Source organism: Platalea leucorodia, assembly GCF_965183815.1.
Source record: "Platalea leucorodia genome assembly, chromosome: 24".
In the NCBI taxonomy this organism is placed as follows: domain Eukaryota; kingdom Metazoa; phylum Chordata; class Aves; order Pelecaniformes; family Threskiornithidae; genus Platalea; species Platalea leucorodia.
Genome location: NC_138846.1, coordinates 1,771,382 through 1,784,508, shown reverse-complemented (window position 1 = coordinate 1,784,508; position 13,127 = coordinate 1,771,382). Strand labels below are relative to the sequence as shown.

At 47.3% G+C, this 13,127-nt stretch overlaps 2 protein-coding genes across 2 annotated transcripts; both read left to right on the top strand.

The window, feature by feature from the left end:
• Positions 1 to 2,450: 2,450 nt before the first annotated feature.
• Positions 2,451 to 2,747, top strand: LOC309600571 (feather beta keratin-like; the record flags this gene model as incomplete). Its single annotated transcript, XM_082332971.1, has 1 exon — positions 2,451 to 2,747. The coding sequence occupies one exon, from the start codon at positions 2,451 to 2,453 to the stop codon at positions 2,745 to 2,747; it is 297 nt and encodes a 98-aa protein (XP_082189097.1).
• A 3,778-nt stretch (positions 2,748 to 6,525) lies between these two features.
• Positions 6,526 to 6,822, top strand: LOC309600573 (feather keratin 1-like; the record flags this gene model as incomplete). The annotated part of the gene is made up of 1 exon (XM_082332976.1): positions 6,526 to 6,822. One exon carries the CDS (start codon positions 6,526 to 6,528, stop codon positions 6,820 to 6,822), a length of 297 nt encoding a protein of 98 aa, XP_082189102.1.
• Between the last annotated feature and the right edge of the window lie 6,305 nt (positions 6,823 to 13,127).

Below are 13,127 nucleotides of genomic sequence, written 5' to 3'. Positions count from 1 at the left end.
GGCAGGGCACTGGAGCCTCTGGGCAGAGCCTCGCCATAGGTGCTGGCTGTGAGAGCATCAAGGTCTGGTAGGAGACTCCACCTGTGGGTTTTCTGGGGCAGGCATCTGGTCGAAAGGGCCCTTATGAAGAAAAGACAGATTTTGCACTTGTAAAATTAATGTAAGCTTCCTTTCTTGAAGGAAGACGTTCTCGGTCCCATTGCTGTGACAGATGGAGCTGGTGTCCTGTGTCCCAGGTGCACAGGTGGTTTCCTCTTCTTGCACACCAGTGGCCTGAGTGCAGTAACAACAGGCCCAATGGCGCTGATGAGCCTCACCTGGGGTCTCTCACTCCTCCCTCTTCCCTTTGACCCAGGGCTCTATTAAAGCTCTGTCCTGAGCCCTTAGCCCTTTCTTCAGCTTGGGGGCAGGAGTGTAAGCCTCCTCTTCTTTTGCAGATTTGCTTATGCCTGACCATGAGCCCCCTTGATCCGGACCCTAAGTGGCCCACTGGTTTCCCAGCCTCTCCTTGGGTCTGTCTGGTCGTTATGGCCCTGGTCAGCAATCAGTGGGCTCTGTTGACCCAGGTTGCCACCACTGGATCTGCTCCTGACCCGTGTGGGACGACTGCCCTGCTTGATGTCAGTCCTGCTTCATCACCATGAACCTGACCATTGAGCTGGACTCTGGGCTGCACCTGTCTACTGCCTCTGCGTTTTCCTTGCTCAGGTACTGTGCAATGGGGCCATTGCTAGTGAGGCTGCTGCCCTCCTGGCCTTATGACCATGCTCGTCTCCTGGCTCCCATCCTGCAGGCAGCAGCTGGCTCTCAGTGATCCCTGACAGCATTTCTGTTGGGATGGACTTTTGCTGTCATCATCAGGTTAACAGTGTGTACCTTCTGAGCTCTCTTCATCAACTTCAATGGGGAACTTGGCCTGGGCCTCAGTGATTAGGGAGTTGCCTGTGTCTGGTGGAGTCCCAGCTGAGTTGGGGAAGGAGTTTTGTCCACCCGTTGCAAGGAGGACCTAGCTGGGGTGTCTGAGGAGTGCAGCTGGTGCGCCAAGCTGGGCTGTCATTCCTCTTGGGGACATTCAGCTCCTCTTCTGCCCCTGGAAATGCAGTGCAGAGCATTGAATCTTTCCCTTGGCATGCACCTCTGGGGAGGTCCTGACATCTGCTGCTCTGCGCACTGCCCTTGCTGGCACTGCCAGCCCTCCCTTGCTTCCGGGAAGGCTTTTAGGTTGCACGGAGATCTCGCCGAGTGCTTGGAGCTGTGTGTGCTGTCCTGTCAGTAGGTTGAGCCAAAGCAGAAGTTGAGGCGCGGACCATGGGGAGGAGGATAGCCGATGTATTGGTCCCCAGCATGTGCCTTTGTTTGTGGGGGACATGGCAGTTTAACAGGAGCGGTGATCCAATACTTGGTTGTGGAAGGGCAATGTCCTTCTTTCTGAAACCTGCCTGCGCTTGGGGACCTGTCGATGCTGCTGACAGAGGTGAGAGGGAAAAGAGCCAGGCTTATCTCTCCTGAGAGCAATGCTTTACATCACAGAAGGGCTAAAGCCCAAGGGCAGAGCTGGCATGCTTGGAAAGTGGGTGCCTGAGACAGCCCGAACTGGTTGTTAGGGAAAGCTGAGGATGTGGCTGGTCCTCAGATAGGAACCTTGTTGGAAGTCTGGCATTTAATGATAGGTTTGGAAGGAAAAGAGGCCCCATGTGTTAGAACAAAACCTCACAACAAGCCCCAGGAGGGTGAGGTTGGCATAAACTGACAGGATGGGCCATCTCCTTCTCTTTGCCTTCATCTTGTTCCTTCACTTCTGTGTCACTTCCCAGGAAACATTTTGCCCTCTAATACTGTCACTTGAAAGGAGCCTGTGTGGCTGAATGGGCATGGCATGAACAGGGAAATGAAAAGGCAGCGTTGCAGGGAAACGCAAGCAGTGTCCCCATTTCTGTAATTGTGATGCTTTGCATGCAAGATGAGCCTGTTGGTAAACACATTACATGTGCAAAGGGCACCTCTGGGCCCGGGGCGGTGTGGACCAGTATAAAAGCCAGTCCAACTGCAGGCTCCCGCATCCACTTCTCTTGCCTTCTCCTCCGTGGTGAGCAAGGTGAGCTGCAAATGCCTTCAACTGTTTCTTGTCTTTCTCCTTTTTCTCTTTGCTTTTTGGCCTCGACTGAGTCTTTGCCTCGGTGTAACTTCTGCTGGGAGCCTTGCTCCTTGCTCCTGCTCCCAGCCTCTCTGTTCTCTTTGCCACACGGGAGGGAGGTGGGAGAAAGTCTTGGGCTCTCTTTGCGAGGAAACCATGGGGCCGGGACTCCTAGTACTCTCTCCTTCCCTGCAAAGCCTGTCCCTTCTCCCCAGCCTGTGCCTCTTCTCTTGCCGAGCAGGCTGTCAGGCTGCGCCTCACATGCTGCCTCTGCTTTCCCTGCCTTCTCTCCCAGGTGCACCTCCGTCCCACAGCCATGTCCTGCTACGATCTGTGCCGTCCCTGTGGCCCAACCCCGCTTGCCAACAGCTGCAACGAGCCCTGCGTCAGGCAGTGCCAGGACTCCCGCGTGGTGATCCAGCCCTCTCCCGTGGTGGTGACCCTGCCCGGACCCATCCTCAGCTCCTTCCCCCAGAACACCGCTGTGGGATCCACCACCTCTGCTGCCGTTGGCAGCATCCTGAGTGAGGAGGGAGTGCCCATCTCCTCGGGGGGCTTTGGCCTCTCTGGCCTTGGTGGCCGCTACTGCGGCAGAAGGTGCCTGCCCTGCTAAAGGCGGGCTGGACGTCCAGTGAGTGCATCGACCAGGAAGCCCAAAGCCATGTGCCGGACTGAGGATGGAGTTGCTGGCCAGGGTTTCCAGAGGGGCTGAGCACCCTCATGCCCTCCTGCAAAGGTGCCAGCCTGTGCTGTCTGGAAACACAGCCAACTGATGTCTTCGTCTTCTCCTGCGTTCTTCTCCGCATCACGAGTCCCTGTTGTCTCCTGCTCTCCTGTGCCATGGCTTCATCCTGAAGCAAGTTGAGAGGGGGCCCTGCTCATCACCCCCTCCCCATGTGTGTGTGGGAGGAACATGCGTGTCCCATTGCTGTGAAGGGGTGCCTGACCGTCAGCTGCCCTTGTAGCAGCCTGGCCCGGGTCCCTTCCACCATGCACTGCTTTGTTTCACTCTTTAGACTCATTAAAGTTTATGCTGCATTGTAGCTTGAGGTCTCCTCGTGTTCCTTCCCTCCTGGGATGCCCAGCCAAGCTGTCCAGGGGCAAATGGGATGCTCTACAGGGCAAAGGCATGGCTGAAGGGATGTGGTGGACTCGTATCTTTCTTGCGGATTGGGAGGGTGTGTCCAACTGAAATGGTCACCTGGAGGGGACTGTCCTTTACATGTGGTATAGCCTTCCCAAAGTCACCCACATCCCTTTGTCCTGAACACACCAGACTTGTTGTGTCTCTCAGCAAACCCCTGTGTTGCTTTCCATGGCTCCAAGACACGTGTGACGTGTGACAGATGGCCAAGGACTTGTACCCCTCCACTTCTGCCCCCAGACCATCTCTCTGTGCCCCTCAGGCCCCTTTCTGAAGGACTCGGCAATGTTGGCAGAGCTGCACAGTCACTGCTTGGGAGTTTCCACGACCTGTGGTCCATGACACTGAAGGCAGGGCATTTAGCCTTCTTTGTCCCTTGCCCACCAGAGGAAGGAAAGAAAGAAACTCTCCAGGAGGCAGCCATTGTGTCTTCCTGCCCTTCTGCCCTGAACTGCTCTCTCCCACCTGCTCTAGTCCTCCACGGGTGATATTTTGTCCTGTGCTCCCCCCACTCCTGCGTCAGGTAGAGTGAGGGGCACCTCCTGTGCTGTCCCGTATGCTGTGGGAACCCCTACGGTGCCTTTCCCCCTAGCTAAAGCCCTGTCTTCCCTGAAAGACAGCTGCTGTCAGCAAAATCCCCATGCCCTGCTGTGCAGAAAGGCCCCCAGGCAATGCGCTCTCCATCAGCCTTCAGGAGCCGTGCTGAGCTGACAGCAGAAGCACGGTGGGGTGAAAATATTGTACCAGGGAGGGAGGGAAGGCAGCATCCGCAGCACGTGATCAGAGAGAGCAGGGTGCGGCAGGGCACTGGAGCCTCTGGGCAGAGCCTCGCCATAGTTGCTGGCTGTGAGAGCATCAAGGTCTGGTAGGAGACTCCACCTGTGGGTTTTCTGGGGCAGGCATCTGGTCGAAAGGGCCCTTATGAAGAAAAGACAGATTTTGCACTTGTAAAATTAATGTAAGCTTCCTTTCTTGAAGGAAGACGTTCTCGGTCCCATTGCTGTGACAGATGGAGCTGGTGTCCTGTGTCCCAGGTGCACAGGTGGTTTCCTCTTCTTGCACACCAGTGGCCTGAGTGCAGTAACAACAGGCCCAATGGTGCTGATGAGCCTCACCTGGGGTCTCTCACTCCTCCCTCTTCCCTTTGACCCAGGGCTCTATTAAAGCTCTGTCCTGAGCCCTTAGCCCTTTCTTCAGCTTGGGGGCAGGAGTGTAAGCCTCCTCTTCTTTTGCAGATTTGCTTATGCCTGACCATGAGCCCCCTTGATCCGGACCCTAAGTGGCCCACTGGTTTCCCAGCCTCTCCTTGGGTCTGTCTGGTCGTTATGGCCCTGGTCAGCAATCAGTGGGCTCTGTTGACCCAGGTTGCCACCACTGGATCTGCTCCTGACCCGTGTGGGACGACTGCCCTGCTTGATGTCAGTCCTGCTTCATCACCATGAACCTGACCATTGAGCTGGACTCTGGGCTGCACCTGTCTACTGCCTCTGCGTTTTCCTTGCTCAGGTACTGTGCAATGGGGCCATTGCTAGTGAGGCTGCTGCCCTCCTGGCCTTATGACCATGCTCGTCTCCTGGCTCCCATCCTGCAGGCAGCAGCTGGCTCTCAGTGATCCCTGACAGCATTTCTGTTGGGATGGACTTTTGCTGTCATCATCAGGTTAACAGTGTGTACCTTCTGAGCTCTCTTCATCAACTTCAATGGGGAACTTGGCCTGGGCCTCAGTGATTAGGGAGTTGCCTGTGTCTGGTGGAGTCCCAGCTGAGTTGGGGAAGGAGTTTTGTCCACCCGTTGCAAGGAGGACCTAGCTGGGGTGTCTGAGGAGTGCAGCTGGTGCGCCAAGCTGGGCTGTCATTCCTCTTGGGGACATTCAGCTCCTCTTCTGCCCCTGGAAATGCAGTGCAGAGCATTGAATCTTTCCCTTGGCATGCACCTCTGGGGAGGTCCTGACATCTGCTGCTCTGCGCACTGCCCTTGCTGGCACTGCCAGCCCTCCCTTGCTTCCGGGAAGGCTTTTAGGTTGCACGGAGATCTCGCCGAGTGCTTGGAGCTGTGTGTGCTGTCCTGTCAGTAGGTTGAGCCAAAGCAGAAGTTGAGGCGCGGACCATGGGGAGGAGGATAGCCGATGTATTGGTCCCCAGCATGTGCCTTTGTTTGTGGGGGACATGGCAGTTTAACAGGAGCGGTGATCCAATACTTGGTTGTGGAAGGGCAATGTCCTTCTTTCTGAAACCTGCCTGCGCTTGGGGACCTGTCGATGCTGCTGACAGAGGTGAGAGGGAAAAGAGCCAGGCTTATCTCTCCTGAGAGCAATGCTTTACATCACAGAAGGGCTAAAGCCCAAGGGCAGAGCTGGCATGCTTGGAAAGTGGGTGCCTGAGACAGCCCGAACTGGTTGTTAGGGAAAGCTGAGGATGTGGCTGGTCCTCAGATAGGAACCTTGTTGGAAGTCTGACATTTAATGATAGGTTTGGAAGGAAAAGAGGCCCCATGTGTTAGAACAAAACCTCACAACAAGCCCCAGGAGGGTGAGGTTGGCATAAAGTGACAGGATGGGCCATCTCCTTCTCTTTGCCTTCATCTTGTTCCTTCACTTCTGTGTCACTTCCCAGGAAACATTTTGCCCTCTAATACTGTCACTTGAAAGGAGCCTGTGTGGCTGAATGGGCATGGCATGAACAGGGAAATGAAAAGGCAGCGTTGCAGGGAACGCAAGCAGTGTCCCCATTTCTGTAATTGTGATGCTTTGCATGCAAGATGAGCCTGTTGGTAAACACATTACATGTGCAAAGGGCACCTCTGGGCCCGGGGCGGTGTGGACCAGTATAAAAGCCAGTCCAACTGCAGGCTCCCGCATCCACTTCTCTTGCCTTCTCCTCCGTGGTGAGCAAGGTGAGCTGCAAATGCCTTCAACTGTTTCTTGTCTTTCTCCTTTTTCTCTTTGCCTTTTGGCCTCGACCGATTCTTTGCCTCGGTGTAACTTCTGCTGAGAGCCTTGCTCCTTGCTCCTGCTCCCAGCCTCTCTGTTCTCTTTGCCACACGGGAGGGAGGTGGGAGAAAGTCTTGGGCTCTCTTTGCGAGGAAACCATGGGGCCGGGACTCCTAGTACTCTCTCCTTCCCTGCAAAGCCTGTCCCTTCTCCCCAGCCTGTGCCTCTTCTCTTGCCGAGCAGGCTGTCAGGCTGCGCCTCACATGCTGCCTCTGCTTTCCCTGCCTTCTCTCCCAGGTGCACCTCCGTCCCACAGCCATGTCCTGCTACGATCTGTGCCGTCCCTGTGGCCCAACCCCGCTTGCCAACAGCTGCAACGAGCCCTGTGTCAGGCAGTGCCAGGACTCCCGCGTGGTGATCCAGCCCTCTCCCGTGGTGGTGACCCTGCCCGGACCCATCCTCAGCTCCTTCCCCCAGAACACCGCCGTGGGATCCTCAGCATCTGCTGCCGTTGGCAGCATCCTGAGTGAGGAGGGAGTGCCCATCTCCTCGGGGGGCTTTGGCCTCTCTGGCCTTGGTGGCCGCTACTGCGGCAGAAGGTGCCTGCCCTGCTAAAGGCAGGCTGGACGTCCAGTGAGTGCATCGACCAGGAAGCCCAAAGCCATGTGCCGGACTGAGGATGGAGCTGCTGGCCAGGGTTTCCAGAGGGGCTGAGCACCCTCATGCCCTCCTGCAAAGGAAGGAGGGACGTAAATGCTATCTGGAAACATGGCCAACATATGTCTTATTCTTTAAAATTCCTGCTTTTGTAGACTTCCTTGCATCTGTGATTTTGAATGTCACATTAACTTGGTATAATGGTGTACTTTTAAGTTACAAGTGGAGGGGTTGTATTCAGGAATTAAGGAAAAGCTGAGTCTTGCTTGCTGTCTTTCAGTCAACATGGTTTAAATAGCTTTTTTCCCTTATATAAGTATATATATATTCCTTTTGTTTTGCAGAATGCTACTTGACCTTTAATCATTAAACTGATGTTGCATCTGGATTTGAGTTTCATTGTGGTTTTCTTCAACTTTTTTTATCCCCTTGAGGGGAAATGTATCATTATATGGAAAATCTATGCAGAGTACCTTCTCAGTGAAAAATGTGAATTGAATAGCAACCAGAATCAACTTCATAACAATCATTTCATTGTTGCTTTCATTCTTGGGAAGTATTGAACAGGTTTACATAGGTATTCCTCTTGCTATTTTTTTTTCCAAAATTTTTTCCTCATCTGTGTGTAAAAGTACAGTTGTGATATTTCAGGTTGGGACCTTTCTGATCTTATAACTTTTTTAGCAACTTTGAAACTCTGAGAATTTGGAAGTTCGTAATAAGATTTTCAGAAGCAGTATTTGGGTCTGTGTTTTGTTACTTTGAACACTGCCAGACTCCGAAGCTTTAATCATGACATGCTTTGAGTGATCTTGACTCAAGGCTTCAAAGGTGAAGTGAGTGTTCAAACCTCATCAGAGTAAGAGGACTCTTTATATGATTGTATCATTAACAAATTTTTATTATGGGCTTTGATGTCCTCTCTTTCAAACATTAAACAAAATCCAGGAAATCTTATTCCTTAGCTAATCCACACAAGAACTCTCATACTATAGAGGAAAAATTACGTGAGTGAAGAACTAGGCAAATGGCCATAGTTATTTCCCCTAAGAACAGTTTGGGTTTAATCCTGTTACTTGCCATCTAGGAGCTTTCTCAAAGATGTTAAAATATTAGCACATTGTGTGCAAGGAGATACATCAAAGAATAATAAAGAATACCCTTGTCTGTAGACACATAAGGTTTGAGAAATTTATGCAAGTTTTTAATTGTATCAACTCTTGTGCTCTCCCACTGGAGCTATGTGGGGTCCGGCAGGACATAGCACAGGAAAGCAATAAGAATGAGAGTTGTGTAATTTTGGATGACTCTATACCTCGCGCAGGGTTTTCTCTTTCAGAGCCCACTATAATCTGTTTGAAAATTAAAGTATCATAGTGCTGAGATGATAGAAATAGTAGGGGAACCGGAGGGAAGATACCTGGCATTCAGGTTCAGTGCTGGAACTAGTCCAAATGTCCACACAGTGGGGGAAAAGAGGTAGGTTTATTTTTTTTCACGTTTTACACTTATGTTCTAAGTTTCTTTACTTAATAATTACTTACTTGCAAAGTTAGCACATTAGGGGGAAAAATAGTGTAGAGATGAGGTGGGATATGTCCCCTTTTAGGCTGTGGCTTGAGGCAGTAAAAGCAAAGTATGAAAGATGGTAAATCAGTAGGTACTAGAGTGAGTGGAGCCTCTGCTTAAAAATCGGTTTCCATGAGTGTATTTTCTAAACAAATAATTGAAGGGACTGGAGTGCACACACAAGCATATGGTGCCCTGTTGACAGAACTGGTATGACTGAAGTAATTACGTATTCACTCAGATCTGTGAGGAATCACTGATTGCACTCTAATGTACATCAAAGAATGGCTTCGTTCTTGGTGGTGGAAAGGCGCCTTTCTATGATGCAAATGGACATGTAGCATAAAGAGTAGAGAAATGAATTTCAGGAGAATGAGATGTCTGGTTAAGTGGCCTGTGTCCAACCACAGCATGTCCTGAGAGGTACATTTGTGGTGCTTGTCGTGAATGAAAAAGTTTGGAGAACTACTCTCTGCCGTAAGCCCCTAAGTCCATGCTTGCTGATTTAAAATAAAAGAAAGCAGTGTCCCGGAACTAGCCATTTTCAGACAACACGGTGTCACGGAGCGTTTGTGCAGGATGTTGCAGCCTTTATTAAATGTGTCATCAGAGAGACAGTTTCTGAAGAATGTGAACATCAATTTAAAAGCCATGTCCCCTTTGTACGTTAAGATCGGAGAAATGGGCACAATAACTATGCATATAGATGTTTACAAATTTATGAGACTATTGAGGCATCCTTTTTTGCATGAATTAGTTCACACACATATTTTTGCAGGTGGAACCTTTTCTTGATAATGAAATTGGTTTACTTTGTTTTCCAGTCTAGGTTCACCCTGGCATTGCATGAGAAGCGTACTCTACCCATTAAAAATTCTTTCATCTTCACAATTTATGGGTACTTTTAATTTCTGGTACTTTTATACTGACTCTATTAGTGTCAATATGAAATTACTCCAAGCCCAGTCTAATAAAGACTTTTTTCAGCTCCTCAGCAATTTGTTAGCTTGTGGGTGTTTCAGGAGCACAATCTAAGATCACATTCAAGATGTTTACCAAAGGTCTTTGTGTGCAGTTCCCTGCCTGACCCACTTAAGGACAATTGCCAGTTAACTTGTTCACCATCTTTAAAAAAATCTCTCAGGAGATCTCCAAGGAGAGCTTCAGGCCTCTTGGATGAGTTCTTTGAACCAATCAGACAAATCTGGAGTTGAGCCATGGTCAGGAGACAGGTCAGGAGTCTTTTTGAAAATACTGCAGTGATCTCTGATGAGTTTCAACATACGAGGTAGTATACCAAATAGAAGCCCTTGTATTGAGAGAAGGAAGCAGAACAGGAGTGTTGAAAACCTCTGTGGATATTGCTACAAGTTTTACAGGAAAATTAATTCTCCAGGTTGCCAGTAAGCACCTGATGCTACAGAAGAATTTGTATTTCAAAAATTACATGTTTACATATTTATGGGTTGGTAGTGTTGTTTAGGTCTGGAAAGGAAGGGAAATATTTAAGACCGTAAGTGGGTCACTTTAGATAATGTTATTGAAATATGAAAAGCAGTTTAAAAATTTGTAAAAGGTTGATTTTTTTCTTTAAAGAATTGTTCAATGTTGGTTTCCATAGAGTCTGTTAAAATACAAATGGCTTCACTTTGTGAAGGTATAAACCTATGTGTGGGCTTATAAATGGCAAAGAATGATCTTGGTTCAGAGGTTTTAAAGACATCCCATTGGGCAGATGATGAGGGTGTTAAAACCTCATCATATATCATGAACAGTCTGATAACTTAGTTCTGTGAACATGCACATTATTAATGGAAATTGTGAAGGACTTTGAAGCCCTTCTTCTTTAGGAACCTAAGACCAAGAACTTTTATTTCCCAGATGTCTATTAATTCTCATGCACAATATTCAATAACTCTTCTCCAAGGAGAGGTTCAAACTCTGCAGCTTGTACAGGAGAGATTGCAAAGTAAAGTTAAAACACATATTAAAACTATGTATATATATTCCACTTAATGCAATGAACTTCCATCAATCCAGAGTGTAATCACGGTTGTACTGCTGTCTGTAGCAAGGGAAAAACTACAATGGCAAACAGGCCCTTGTGTGTTTTTTTTCCTTGGTGACTCCATAGTTGAGCTTGTGCAAGGATAACACCTCAAAATAGTTTAAAATTCATTTGTGTGCTCAAGATGACTTGCGAAGTGCTATTCATATTTGTGGTCTGAGATGGTACAGAGGGGAGTTATAGGTTCCCTTCATAAAAGAACTGATAAATCAGGTTTACGTGTCCCTGTGTGCTAGCAGCTGTGACTCAAACTGCGTTACTGAAGTGTAATAGGGTGATACCATCCAAATTTGATATAATTTAATAGTATTTTTCTTTGAATTTCACACATGGGTCTGATTCTTTCTCATTGGATTCAGTGGGATTCAGGTGTGAATATACTTGTGCTTTTTTGCAGGGCCTTCACAAAACAGAAGTTCAGTCTAGATTGTTCTTATGCTTGGCTGGAGTCAGAGCTTTGTAAACATTGGTGGAGATCAGAATTTATTAAGGATTTACACTCATATTCTTAATAAAAGAACACCTTTGAATGATGAATTATGTATTGTATAAATTAATCTTCATATTTTTTCCTTATGACTAGGGGGAAACATACACTGGAGCATAAATTTTGTTGTGACTGAAAGGTGGTACTGGAATAAATTTGGTCCATAATACCAGAAGACGAGAGAAACTTGTATGATGGAATATGTATGTCAGAAGATAAGGAAATGAAAACAAAGTAATAAACAGTAAGGAAAAGACATGTAATCAGTTGGAAGCATTTTGCATTCAGGACATACTCGTTGGTAAATAATTTCATGCACAAAGGATGTCTGTGGTCCTCAGGCCATCTGAGATGCAGTATAAAAGCTAGCTCAACTCAAGGTCCTTCCTACCACTTCTCTTACCTTTTTCCTCTTTTGTGAACAAGGTTAGTTCAAATCTACTTCTCTTTTTCTATTTGCTGAATTTTTACCTTCATAACAATTTGATTTTTGTTCTTTTTTTTCCACAGTATTCTGCTAGTTGCTGGATTGGTTGGGGGGAAGACTTTTTCTCTTTAAAATGTTATTTTTTTGGTGTTAGAATTGCAGGTATTTCTGGAGTCCTGACTTGACCATATAGATCCTTGAAATGGCAATATAAATTTATTCAAATGTGGGCTTTCAGACATGCTAAGTGACTCAGAAAATCCCAATAGTAATAATAAAGATTAACAAACTGAATGGGTAGAATACCTGTGCAAGGGGGTTGGAACTAGATGATCTTTAAAGGTCCCTTCCAACCATTCTATGATTCTATGACTGCAGAGATCTATGTGCTCAGTCATCTTTCAAGTAGCAATGTGCATTTTATATCTTTAAGGGTTTTATCCATCATCTGTAATGCCTGAAATTTCAGCTGGGTTGATATGAAAACAACAGTGTTTGTAAGGGATGTGGATGCATTTATCTTCAGAAATGTCATCCAGAAAAATCCTTCTCTTTGCTCTATATTCAATGGGAGGCTTCTTCAGTGTTCCCATTTTTGTTGTGATGAATCTATTACCGGGCATAGTGGGAAACAAGAGGGTAAAATGAACCAGATACTAAAAGAAACAGCTGGAGAGCAAGGAAACTAGGAAGGTTTAAAGCAGAGGTTTGTGGGTTTTAAATATCAATTATGTCAAACCACAAGGTTTTGAGCTCTAAATACCACTTTCTAAATGAAGACAAAATGAAGCTGCATACTGAGATTAGAAGGAATAGTCATACTGAGTTCGGCAAGGATATTGGCTCTAATCACATATCCTCAACCTTCTTCTGCTATAGTAATCAACATGGACTTCAATATGATAGACATAAAAAAATTCTGCTTGGTGTCTTATAGTTGCCAAGTTTTGAAATTATGTTATAGGATGCAATGACATCTCCTGCAAGTTTAGGGAAACAGTTTCAGGGACTGTGAGGACAAGGGGAAAGAACAGCAAAAATAGAGGAGAGCTGAGAACCCAACAAACTGAGATGGGCATACGAAAGAGCAAACTTTGTGTTTATTGGTGTGTGGGAACCAGACACAGGGAGTACGCAGGGAACTCCTGGCTTTCTCATGGATGGCATGTCTGTGGACAAGTTGTCTGGGTGAGATTTCCAAAGACCTCAGCTTCAAGTATGCTTAACTATATTGAAAATTGTACCTCTTTGTAGGCAAATTTGGAACCTGGAAATTAATTCTTCATTTCATTTTCCAGCTGTCTATTGAACTCTATCCATAAGTACATTTATGGCTAGGTATTACTCATAATTAGTACTTCTACAATGCTCTGAATACCTGGGGCTGGATCTCAGTAGTGTCTTTCCAGACACACAGCCAATCAAAATACTAAAATTAAAGTAATGATACAGGTATGTGTCCTTTTGTTCTGCTGCCAGCTATTCCACCGGATCACCAACAACTGAGAGAGGATTATTTCAGCCTCCATCTTCTTGTAGCATATTTAAGAATTCTGTTTCCTTCTCAACTCACTTCCCACTCAGCTCCTAAAAGATCCCTGGAAAGCTCCTGCTGTCCTGATACCTGACCTGAGTAAATGTAAGTGCAATACGACTCCCACATTGCATTCACTTCTGGTCCTGTATTTCAGACTTACCTCCATCTCACAGAC